Raw genomic sequence first — 13,545 nt, forward strand, 5'->3', positions numbered from 1 at the left:
TTTTGAAAATGTGAATTTGCTCCATTGAGATTGAGATATTAAAAAATAAAATGAGCATATCACAAATATTGTGTTTTCTTATGTACAATTTTGTCCATAAGAAACACGGGGTGAACACAGAAAACTGCACACAACTGAACCAAGCTGCATAAGAACACACAAAACACTCACACACAAGCGCACATCTCAAACACCCATCTAGTTCACCACCTGTATAATAAACCACACCAACCACAAATGGTGTTACGACTGTCTGTCATTTCTGATAGCGCTCCTTCTACCACTTCACAATAATTCACAATCTGTAACCCTCCCATCACCCAGCAAGCTTCAGATCCTCTTCTAGGTAATGTGCCACCTTTATTGTAGTCCGTGCATTTCTTAACAATTTAACATGTATAAAACTGCTACTGTTTTTATTGGTGCCTCTCTTTTTTTTTAATGAGTGTCACAAAAGTTTTTGAGTGTTGTTTTCCTAACACCTTTTTTCCCATAAGCCTTGTGGTCTTTATTGTGTAATTTTGCCTAGCTCTCTGATTTTGAAGAACACATACGTTGTGTTATAAAAGAACTGACTGTGCCAATAAAACATCCTAAAATTCTGCCAGCCAAATTGATTCTATCTTTTTAGAACTAATTTGCATGACCAGGAGCCTACAAGCCATGGCCACAGGAAGAAAGGTGACCTGACAAATGTAACACTAGACAAGCCCCTAAATGCCTTCCTCTTGCAAGAATCTTTTACTCCTCTGAATCAGGGACCAAGGAAAACATAATCAAATTTAGGTCAAAAGCTCGAAATGCAAATTTTAGCATTAATTTCTCTTGGGATTTACAAGACATTTAACCTTTACAACTGAAATATGGACATACAAGATAATGAAACTTGTTTCCTATTATGTATGCATTCATTTTACTATACAAAACATAACTGAGATACAGAAAACGCTAATTACAGCCTTCTCTGTTTAACCACCATAATTTAATCTCGTTTTCCCAGTGCAAATAAACATGACTGCTTTCTGGTGCTTTCAACAGAGTGTCACGTACCTTTTGTTTTATGACTTGGGGAAGTTCAGTCACAGATCCTGCCCAGCGAGAATATCTCCATTTGTTTCCAGCAGGATTGTCCAGTTCCAGGTAACTAAGGCCAGACACAAGGCCAGGACGTCCCCCTCTGACAAATGGGACCCCTCGTAACACATTGCCCTGAGCTCCTACTCAAGGAGAAATCAAACAAAATAAGTGTGGATGCACAAATGAAATGAGAATGAGAATGAGAATATGAAATTGAAAGTCAATGAAGTAACACAACCCATTCAACTGTATGACATTCTGGAAAAGGCAAAACTATGGAGAGAGTAAAAATACCTGTGGTTGCCAGGAAGTGGGGTAGGAGGGATTTTTAGTATTTTTAGTGGATTTTTAGGATCTTTAGAGGACTTTCAGGGCAGTGAAATTGCTCTGTATACTATAATGGATACACGTCATTATGCATTTCTCCGAACCCACAGAATGTACAAGAGTGAACCCTCATGTAAACTATGGACTTTGAGTGATTATTACGTGTCAATGTAGTTTCATCAGTTGTAACAAATGGACCACTAAGGCCTGGATGCTGATAATGGAAGAGGCTGTGCCCACGGGGACAGCGGGGATATAGGGATTCTTTGTACTTTTTGCTCAATTGTTTTGTGAATCTAAAACTACTCTAAAAAATAATATCTATTAGGAGAGAAAAGAAAAGAGACACAACCATTACCTAACAGTAGATGATTATTAAGAAATTATTATTCATATTCTTAATGTTCTTAGTGTAAGAAGAAAATTTGTTATACAGGTGACTATCTTGTTTCTTAGAAGATACATGCATGTATTTAAGGATGAAACATCATGACATCTGAAACTTCCAAATGGTTCAGCAAATATCACAAATATTTTAAATATATATTTATGCATTGCTAAACAGTCAACATTATAAATACTATATGTAGATATATATATCAAAACATCAAAATAATAATTATTGCATGTATGAGGTGGGTACGTTGGCGTTTTTTACTATGTTTTTTCAACTTTTCTGTATGTTTGAAAATTTTCATAAGAAAATGTTGGGAGGAAAAAGTTCATTGCATCTGGAATACTAACAGTAACCAAAATGCTATTAACAGGCATATATTAACACATAAAAAGTGTTCTAAAAAGTTTGAATACTAATCAAATCCTTTTTCTCATTTCTGTGCCTTATAATTTCAGAAATATTTTCATCTCCATGTATAATTGATTTCCACACTGGTCATGACTGGAAGTTCCTAACTTGCTGATCAGACTTATGTTGATTTTCATTTCCTTTTTTTAATTAAATTTTGCAATTTCATAACATTTTCATAAAATTTTGCAAATTCAAAAATTACACTTTTATCATCAGAAGTTATTAAAGTCTCATATTTTTAAAGAAATGCCTGAGTGCTTCCTCATCTTCCTTGTTAGCTACGTTTTAAAATGCAAATAGTTACACTTTTAATGCAGTGTATTGCCAAGTTCAGTCCCTGAACTACTGGAATCAGAATCACCTAGAATGATTGCAGATTTCTGAGCTCCACCCAAGACACAGAAGGACGCAGCTGAGAGAAAAGTCAAGTACTCAGCATTTGAACAGGCTGTCCCAGGTAATCCTCTTGCATACCAAAGTTTGAGAATCACCACCTAAACTGACATGCTTGTTTACAAACTACAGAGTCTAAGAAATCAGCTTTTATATTTATTTCTAAGCCTGTAGCCTCTCTCTCTACACCTAAGTGAGCTCTGTGCTCCAGCTGGCCCTCTTCCCCTAGACAATCAGCCTGGGGCAACAGTGAAGGGCCCAGATTGTGAAGCCAGACATTGGAATCTTGTGCCTGACCCCAACTGTGGTCTTGGGCAACCTTTCTGTGCCTCAGTGTCCCTGTCGGTAAAATGGAAATATGAATAATACCCAGTTCTTAGGTAGGAGTACATTGGTTAATTTTTGTAAATCACTTAAAATTGTGCTGGGCACATCATAAGTGCTACATGTTTGTTAAACATAAAATAAAATAAGATAAAACAAAACAAAATTAAAATAAAATAAAATAAAATCAGTAAGTAGCTTCCAATCACCAGCCCAACTGATAACTGATGTCAACAACTTCTCAAAGCTCCCACTTTCATTTCTATTTCCAGATCAGTGTATTTCCATGTTGTTCAAAAACTTGTCCTCCTCCTTCGTCATGTCAGGTCCAAGAAGACAGGCACTTTTTCTGGCATGTTCACTGCTGTATCACCAGTGCCTAGAACAATTTCTGCAGGCACTATAGGTTCCGTAAATAGTTGATCAATAAAGTAAGTGAATGAGGAATTAAGCCTGGCTTAACACTTTGTCTCCCTCCTTATTGCAGTCATCTACTAAATGATTCTCATTTCCTTGATGAGGACTTCAGCACCTGGGTCAGTCTTCTCCTTCATCCCAATTTCTGCCATCACCCCGAGAGAACTTGAGCTTTAATGCTGCTCCATGGCCTCGCACAATGCACCACAGTCTCATTTCCATCCCTACTACACTAAGAATCTCTTCATTTTAAGGCAATTAAGCCTTAATCACCAAATCCAATGAAGTCTTCAGACCTTCTCTTACGTCACTTCGCTGTAGCATTTCTCGCTGTCGATTTCTTCTCTTTTACCTTCCATGTTACTCATCTTTTCTGATTCTTACCCTATCAGATTATTCCTTTTCAGTCTCTCTTCTTTCGTTACAACTTTATATTTGTCATCTTTCATTTAATCACTCCCTGTATTAAATCCTTTAACGGCATCCCTTGCCATCAGGATGAAACCCAAACTCCCTAACACAGCATCTAGACACAGTCTAAATCAGCTTACCCTTCCAGTTCCTTCTTCAATCACTCAAAGACTAACACTCCACCTCCCGCACTCTGCCACCACCGTCACCACCACCACCACCATGCACCAAAAACTTTTAACTGCACTGAGTATCCATGTCACAGAGTGAAACTGAAGCTTCTCCTCTTGCTGTCATTTTTCTAGGCTTGTTTGTCAACCTTCCTCACAGGAAACAAAGATGGTGTTCACTGAGGACATAGTTACAGTACACAGAGATACCCAGTGAAATTTCCACTCTGTATGATGGCTCACTGCCATGACATATGACAGAGAGATCAGAGGTAAAAATAACCAAGTATTTCAAAAACACAAAACAGAACACCCGCTAGAATTTCAAAGGCCCTTGGAGACCAGGAATTAACCACAAGAAAGAGGGATGGAGGTAAGTTTGTAATGAAAATTACCCACTTCTCATTTACCTGAAACCAATTTTAAGGTCTCTTCCATCTGCTTGCATGTGTGCTCTGATAATTTAAACAAAAAATTGATATGTGAGGAAGCACATTTCTTCTTCTCCTCTGAACTAAGACCTGGGGGGAAAAATTTTAAAGGTGTTTAGTTTCCACATTTGTTGAAACTCTCCTTTGAGATGCTGACCAGGTGTGAGAGTGGGATAAGAGGTTGTTTCCTACCACTGGGGCCATATAATCAAAAATATACTATACGTACATTTTCAAGTGCTCTAGAAGGGTCAAGGGTCAGAAAAAGCAATATTTGATGTTTGTTATAAACAAAATAAGATACATGCATTATATTTAGGGGTAAAGCATCATATGTCTGAAACTTACTTTCAAATGGTTCAGCCACTCTTGGTTTCTATTAACTTTGACCAGAGGGTGGGGGTCGGTGAAACAGTGAAGGGAGAAAAAACTGAGCACTTCACAGATTGATACCTTTTACCCAACTGCAGTCAGCTTCTCAGGCATAAGGCAAATAGGTAAAAGTAGACGTACAATGGCCTCCAGCCCACCCACTGGAGACCCCAAAAGCTGGGTTCTGGTTCTACAGCAATTAATTCCTAAAATCCTAGTTCTAGTGCCTCAGTCTCTCTATCTTTAACATCTCTGGTTTCTACATTTTCTTCCTATGACACATAATCTTAGATGGTTACAATTTCTACTCATTATCAAATGGAGTTTTGCCAATGCATTTTTTTAAAAGAGGATAGAAAATAATAAAGGGTAGAAATATATTTTTATATAATTTTACTAACTATATTATAATAAACTCAGAATTTCTTAAAGAACAATTGGGGGCATATAACATATCCCAGAATCCTTGATTAATTTCACTTAAAACTTTTAAGAACATAAACTGCTCAAGAGTAAAATTTTTACTCAAAATTTTTTTACCAACTCAGAAAGCTTTAAAAAAAAATCCTCTTCGTTTCTTTTTAAGTGTTAAAGAAAAAAAAAATGGTCATGAAACTGAGTTTAGATCAAGCCCCTTTCCGGATTAATTCCCCAAAGAAATATTACCTCTGTTGTTGCTACAAAAACCTGTGCTTGTGCATTCATTTCCAACCTGCTGAGGTTGGAAAAGCTCACATTCTAATTAAATCTTAATTGGTAAAAATTAAGCCCAATAGAAAAAAAAAAATAGTCAATGGAAACACAGAAAAATATTGTAGTTCACTCACAAGAGAAGGCTACAGGGCCTCCTCCGAATCTCAGGTAAGCAGTCTTACTCTCCTCCAAGGTGGTAAGAGTCTTGACTGAAGAGTAAGATGCTAACGAGACGATTTGGGATAGAGAAGCAAGTGTGGCCACGAGCTTCAGGACAAAGTTGGAAAGGAGCAGGTTGGACTTGGAACGTAAATAAGCCAAAAGGTCTCTGGAAAGGAGGAATGGATACCAGGACACACACTCTTCTCCAACATGGCAGCAGCTGGTGAGGAACATCCTCTCACTGTGAAGTCAACCAACTATGAACTCAGTTGTGTGCCCTGAGTCTAACAAAAAGCAGGCAATTCCAGCAGCAACATAGCGTAAGGAAAAAGCTAAGTTGACGCTGGAGCCAGTTAGACCTGCTTACAATCAGTATGCCCCTGGATTTCACTCGGTAGCAGTGAGGATTATTGCTAACATAGGCAACCTGCCTGTCTAGAAGAAGGCATCCAATAAATTTAAGCTATTGTTACAAGTTTTAGGTAGTAAGCAAACTCATGATATCCAGAGCAGATTTTTTTTTAAAGGAATGTGAGTGGTAAAGAACAGAGGTAAATAAGAAAAGACTTCATTGAAACGTTTTGATTTCTGCAATATCAGTAAACTCCTCATTACTTTTCCTCGAGGAATATTACTTAATCTGAGAAACGGGGAAGATTAAAAAGTATTCTAAAAATCCAGTCAACACCCTCTAGAGATAGCAATAATGATAATGGCTTAACTCTCACTTTAGGGTACTATCCAAAAGAGTAGGCAGGCTTTTTCTTAAACCCTGGAAGATTTTGAGTAGAGTATAATAGATTCTTGCAATTTTGGATTCGTTTGCAATTTAATCTCCATTTGTCATATTTTAAAGCTCTAAAGTTTAACTACTCATTAAAATCCCTGCGATGCTTGTATATAACAATATTTTTAATACTCTACCGCTTTGTTTGATTTTTTCTGAGTCCAAATAAAAGATAACTTTGTATTCTCCTCCTAAGGACCCAGACTGAAGATAATGTGTCCCATACTGGTCGATCAGTCTTCGATAGGCGCTGTAGTCATACAGAGAGGGAAGGTAGGAGAGTTCCTTCCAGAATGACTCAGCAAGTTGTAAAAAGTCCGGATTGTTATTGATAAACTGAGCCACTTCAACAGTGTTCTGAAGAACCAACAACTGATAACTCTATAGGAAGAAGAAAGAGTAAAAGGAGTTTTAGGATGAAGACTAAAAGGCAATGGAAATAGTTCCTTGTCCAATGTCTCCATCAATAGCCACCTCCATCAATGCAGACTAAATGAATTTTTTTTTTTGATGCATAATGAGGTCTCTTCTGGGCCCACCCACTTGAAGCAATCTAAGGAATTTTCGGAATCCCAAACAGAAATAACATCTGAGTGATGACATGGTAACTGATTTTATACACGACTTTTAAAACCCCCAAGACCAAGTTGTTATGCCTTCCTCAACTAGAAAAAAAGATTCAACATTGTTAACTGCTAAATAATCTCACAAACAGGGATATAATATCCCTAGAGTCCACATCATAACAATGACTTATAGGTAAGGTGACCATATAATTTATCTCCCATACTGGAGTATTTACAGGGTAAGCTACTTTATAATGAGGTCTTTTAAACCCTTCCTAAGCATCTTTTCATGATGTCCAAGACAGAGCTACCTTACACCAAATCCTCACTTATGTGAACAATACAATATGGGTATAATAAATGTTTTTACAGCTCATATTTCCACAATCAACTTCTTAGTCATAAAACAAACAAAATTATATTCCTTTATACCTCGCTTATGTGATTTATTAATCACTACTGACTTTAAGAATGAGATGAATTATGTGTATTATGAATGATGATCAGCCTGAAAAATTCTTCAGCAGTAAGTGTGAATCAATTAGAACAATTCATTTCAACTGTTCAGGTTGCCCATGATGAAAGTGTTAGTATCTCAATACAACAGAGTATCTAAAATTAAGTCTTTTAACCTCCTCAGATGAAAATGTTGGTATCTCCAAAGTAGTAAAGTATTTTAACATCTTTTATTTTCATGCACCTTCTTTAAAAAACTAGTATTAGTGTTTGGGAAGCACATTTCATTGGATTTTTGAAATTGTATATAATACTTAAAATAGTAGCATCAGTAATCATGAATTAGAAATTTAGGCTAGTTTTAACTAGAAGATTTGAAAGTAATAAGTTTTTTTTTTAGAGTTTTAAATAAGAACAAATACTTCAATGAGAAAATAAAAAGTGTAAATAAATGTATTATCAAAGAGAATTAACAAGACAAAAACCATATCTTTTAAAGAAATATATTGGATTATCTCTTTGAAGAAGATACTGTGCCCTAATTAAAAAATGAAAGCTGATTCTTTTAGTAAATGCACTTCTGTTAATGTTAGAAATACCTAAACCAGTAAAATATGGAAAAGTTAACTAATATTTCATACTAACCTTTTCCTTATGGATTTCTTCAATATTTGAAGAGTAACTGTACGAAGAAGATGAAGAACTAAAAAAGAGGAAGCGTCCTTTACTAGATGATGAATGTTCTGTTGATGTATGTTTTACATAAGACCAGGTACTATTGTAAAATTCATAATTAAAATCATTATTTATTTTCACCTATAAAGAAAATGAAAAAGTTAGATCTCTGGGGCTTTGTTTTTGAAATGTTCTACGTGATCCAGTAGTGGATTTAAATTTCTAATTCTGTTCGACTTGAACAAATGTTAAGATTGGAATTGTTTTTCCTATGCTAGACAGTAGAAGAAAAAGTCATCCCAAACAAATTTAAAAACAGACAACAGGATAGTCACATGTGGTTGAGAAGGGACAGCTCCAGCATTCATGAAGACTACTATTTCTTTATCCTTTATTTTGTCCTAGATCAAGTGTCAAAATGAAATGCCCACAGAGGACTGGCAAGTAATATAAATGTTGGAAGCATCCAGTGGAAGGCGGGGTAATGAAGAAGTGGGCACACACCCTGTCTAAAAGGGTCTAAAAGGTACCCAACACTCAAATCCATCCAACAGTCCTGTACATTACTACAGGTTCTAGCACTGACAGATATCTGATTTTTCAAGAAAAGAGATATATCTGAATCTTCATGAAAAAATCTTTAGTTTTTTTTTAAATCATAGGCAACTATCTTGCTAAAAATGTCAGTCACCATGAGAATAAAACAACATGAAATATGACTCTCAGTCTGTTCTATATAAATATTCAAATCAGTAACTCTCCTTTCACAAGTATTTGTGGTTTTTTTTGTTTTTGTTTTTTTTATTATATGTCCATACACATCTGTATTTGAGATCAAAGTATAAATAAACACAGAGAAAATTTAAATGATGACTATGATACATTTAAAAAATAAAGCTAAAATCTAAAAAAGAGTGGATATATGTATATGTATAACAGATTCACTTTGCTGTACACCTGAAATTAACACAACATTGTAAATCAACTATACCCCAATAAAAATTAAAAAAAAAAAAAGCTAAAAAGAAAACAGAATATTATGCAGCCATCGTAAAGGATGAGTGTGAGGACAAATTGTTCATGTTAAATGAAAAAGCAAGTATAAATGTGATATTTACAAATTCTATTAACCACAAATATGCAAGTATATGCCCAGTCAAAAAAAGACTAGAAGGAAATTCAACAAAATGCCAGAAAATATTAAAAATACTTTCATCACTACCCATGTTAAAAATCAGGCATTCATGCTAGAAGCATGACAGAAGAGAAGAAAAAATAGATTTAACCATACCTTTTATTCCAACATTATTTTCATTATATTATGAAATTGGTTTGTTTAAAAGTCAAACGCAAAAATTCAGCTCAAGTCAAAATGAAGAATATATTATTATTCTTAACTACAAAGAGGACATTATTATTATTATTATTATTATTGAATACAAAGAGGACATTATTTAAAAATGTACTAGAGATATCTAGAGTCACTAGATAGTGTCTCAGTCCTATTTGGTTTTGGACAGACACAGAATTTAGTTTTTTCTCTCGAGAAAGAAAAGTTACCTACCTTCCTTTCAATGTAAAAAAAAAAAAAACTTAGCCTATTTTTTTCTCTTCTTCAGATGTACAATTCAAATACTTGATTCATGATTTATGCAGATAAGCCTCTTACGAACTTTAGTTCAGCGTCTCCTCACTCCCACGTACTCTACACATAGCCACAAGAATCCTTTCTCAAGGTAGTGTGATCTTAAATTTTCTTTAATACCCTCTTCCTTCCAGCTAAGATCCTGAAATTTCCCCAGACTGAGTCTTCCTCTGAAGTCACAAATTCAAACATCCTACACTCTGACATCTCTTACTCTTTTGAAACTCATTCTATTATTGCCATATCTATTATTCAATCTCATAGAGACAGCCTTTCAACTTACTTTCCCTTCTCTTTCCCTATCAGCACCTTCATTTTGTCACTTCCTTCATGTTGTAGTTAAGTTTCATGGTTCATGACTTATTATTCTCTTGCCAATGAACCTAACTCCTGCCAATGAACCTTGCCTAGGTATGTTCTGCCACCATATTTGCCAGGCAAAAATTCAACCTTTGTTCAGTGCTCGCAGCCAAGCACCTTAGCACTGCTATAGAAAAATCACACAACTATTGATTGGTGTTACTGTAAGTCCATTCATAATTTCCAACCTCAGTGGAATCCTCAATACATTCCAGCAACCCTAAATCTCTAGCCAATTCTTTCTCTCATTCCTTACAGTGTCTATTTCAAAAGTTCTGCACCCATCTCAATCCCCCACTCTTACAATCATTTCCTTCAGTCTCAGAAGATAAACTTAACCTCTTTCTTTACAAACACTCCCACTATCAGACAGAGACTTCTTACACTTCTGGCTAACAAATTTACAGACTTATGAATGTCTTCGCTTCCTTTCCTGTGCAGGTGTTCCTCCTCCTGTCTAAGGCTAATTTCTCTATCTTTTTTCTGTATTGCATTCCCTCTCACCTCTTCAAAGGACTAGTTAAATTGATTGATTACTCCCTGTCTTACAGCTTCAACTTTTCTTTCTCTACTGGCTCATTCCTATCAACGCTTATACATATTCTAACCCCACCTAAGTACAGTGCGCTGCAAGGGCTCTGAGCCACACTTCTAGGGTTCAGACCCCATAGTTGTCATCTGCTACCTCTGTGATTGTAGGTAAATTACTCAGCATTCTTTGTCTCAGTTTCCTCATCTGTAAAAACAGTAGATGACAGTACCTACATACTTAGGTTATTATTTAAAAAATGTTCTATTTAAAGCACTTGAAACGGTGCTTAGTATATAAAAGGTTCTTAATATATGTGAGCTACTTTTATTATCATTCAGATTATTTTCTGTTAACAAAGTAGATTTAGAAATCTCAGATATCTAGACACATACCAACAGAGGAAGCAGAGGATCAGATAACTAAGCATTAGTTAAAATTGCCTTTAGAATACGTTTTTGTTATTCATTTGATATACATATAGGATCTTGCTTTAAAAAATATAATGAAGTATACTAAGTGAACTAAATCAGAGAAAGACAAACATCATATATCACTTATATGTGGAATCTAAAAAAAGGATACAAATGAACTTGTTTACAAAACAGAAACAGACTCACAGACACAGAAAACAAACTTATGGTTACCAAAGGGGAAGGAGAGGGAGGGATAAATTAGGAGTTTGGGATTAGCAGATACAAACTACTATGTATAAAATAGATAAACAACAAGGTCCTACTGTATAGCACAGGGAACTATATTCAATATCTTGGAATAAACTGTAATGGAAAAGACTCTGAAAAAGAATATATATATCTGAATCACTTTGCTGTACATCAGAAACTAACACAACATTGTAAATCAACTATACTTCAATAAAAAAATTTTTTTAATATAATGAATTACATTCAAGAGCAAAACAGGAGGATCCAGGAAGTTATTTTCTCCACCTTAATCTTTGCTCACTCCCATCTGCAACTCATTACATGCTGAGAATAAACAAGACAGTCTTTCAGCATCTCCCAGGCTAAGCTAAGCAGGGTGGCACCTTCCCAAAGTGACCGTGGAGCTGGAATGTGCTTATGTTTCAAAGGCTTCCTTGTGGTATGAAAAATATGAGCAAACAGAGAATGTGCATAGCATCAAAGTAAGTGGCTTACTCAATAAGAAACTGGGTTTGTCCTGGATAAACTACCATGCTGATTTCCAAAACAGAGATTAGAAGAGAGATTGACTGATTCTGTTTTATGTTTATTTACTAACATTTATGTTCCAACAAGCCAAAAGTCATGTTCCACCTGTAGAGGCCTGAATCCCCAGTGGCTCCCCCTCTATTTGAACTGAGGAGGACGTTGAGTTTCCCGCGGCAGTGATTGACTCACTGCCTATTGCTTCCACCTCACTTCCCTCCAGCTGGATCCTAAATAACAGGCTATAATTTCCCTCTGCCTCTGACAAACACCTTCAAATTCAGTGACTGGCAAGGCATTTCAGATGTCAATCCAAAAACCAAGCCATGCTGTAGAAAATGAATGTCAGGATTATGCTGTTATTAAGTTATTTTTCTTCTTCAGAAGCTGCAGGTTTCCAGCATGTCTCCTTTCCAACCATGTCAGAAATTCTCTCCCTTATTATTCCTCTGTTCTGTAACTTTCTAAATTTGACTACATATATATACACACACACACATATACACATATATATGCATATATATACATATATGCAATTCTCCCCCTTATAATTATGAAAGAATTATCAACACATCCTCTTAGTAATACGAGAAGAAAAAATTCTCTTTATATGCCTATCTCACATTCTCCCTTTACCAAAGGGTAAATTACAATATATGTTTTTCACCAAGTAGAATTTAGAGTCAAAAAAGCAGTTAATACAATACATTGGGAGAGTAAAATATACTAGAAAAATGAAGGGCTGTGAAGTCTGACAGACTGGATCCAAGCTCTACTGCTTATTAATTTGGTGACTTGAAGCAAGTCTGCTGAAGTCCTCTGAGCCTCGATTTCTATATATATAAAACAGTAAAATATTACTTACCTTCCACAGATGTCGTGAGGACTAAAATTACACAAATTGCCTAAAATAGTGCAGATGCCACAGGAAATATTCAAAAATTGGTAGCTATGATTATTTTTCAAGTCAGTTCCACTTTCTACTTTCATGATTCAATAACTCTTGAATGTAATTTAATTCCATTATAAGTTGGAGGTTGGTGGGTTTGCTCCTTATAATCAGAACTGCTTTCTGAAGATGACTAATTTTGGTAAACTAAAGCCCCTTCCTTCTGAATATCCTAATAGTTTTGGTTTACAAATTTGGGAGTAATCAGTAAGGAGGGCTGAACTGGAAATTTTTGAGCACTGGGAAGATGGGAGGAAAGGCATGAGAGAGGAGATCTTGGAAGAGATGAGCAAGAAAGAGGCTAAAACAGGATAAGACCAGAAACTTCTTTCGGCTTAGGTTGTGGAAAGACAGACAATTTAAGATAGAGGATCTCAACTGTTTTTTTCGGAGGCATTGGCACTATGAGGTAGATAATCTCTCCTCTATGTTCCCTCTAAATCTTCAGGAATTTCCCCTAAAGCCATTACTGTTTTGTGTGAGTAGATTTTGTGTTGAAATCAATAAACAGGATGAGTTTAGGTGTGTAGGACAGAAACAGCCTGCAAGAAGCAGAAGCCTGCAGAGGAAACCTTGAGACCATAAACAAAATTTTAAAGTCTGGCAATATGGTTGCTGGCAAGGATGTGGAGCACAGGCCACTCTTCCACACTGCTGCTGGGGTATAGATTGGTCATATATAGGTTTTGGAAACTTTAGTAAAGTGTAACCTAAACATAGCCTACAAAGCAGCAATTCGAGTTCCAGGTGTCTGCACTAGAGAAGCTCTAGCTCATTTGTATGGAACTCATGCACAAGAATGT

General features: G+C 35.8%; 1 protein-coding gene across 1 annotated transcript in view; it reads right to left on the reverse strand.

Moving 5' to 3' along the window:
* Window positions 1-13,545, reverse strand: part of C7 (complement C7) — a 56,183-nt gene that overhangs the window by 23,238 nt on the left and 19,400 nt on the right. The window contains exons 7-10 of the mRNA XM_082453631.1: window positions 8,040-8,210; window positions 6,510-6,753; window positions 4,338-4,448; window positions 1,051-1,217 (exon numbers count right to left, since the gene is read on the reverse strand). Of these exons, the coding sequence (XP_082309757.1) occupies window positions 1,051-1,217; window positions 4,338-4,448; window positions 6,510-6,753; window positions 8,040-8,210 (693 nt within the window). The remainder of the gene's footprint in view (window positions 1-1,050; window positions 1,218-4,337; window positions 4,449-6,509; window positions 6,754-8,039; window positions 8,211-13,545) is intronic.

Source organism: Balaenoptera physalus, assembly GCF_965194825.1.
Source record: "Balaenoptera physalus genome assembly, chromosome: 3".
NCBI lineage: Eukaryota > Metazoa > Chordata > Mammalia > Artiodactyla > Balaenopteridae > Balaenoptera > Balaenoptera physalus.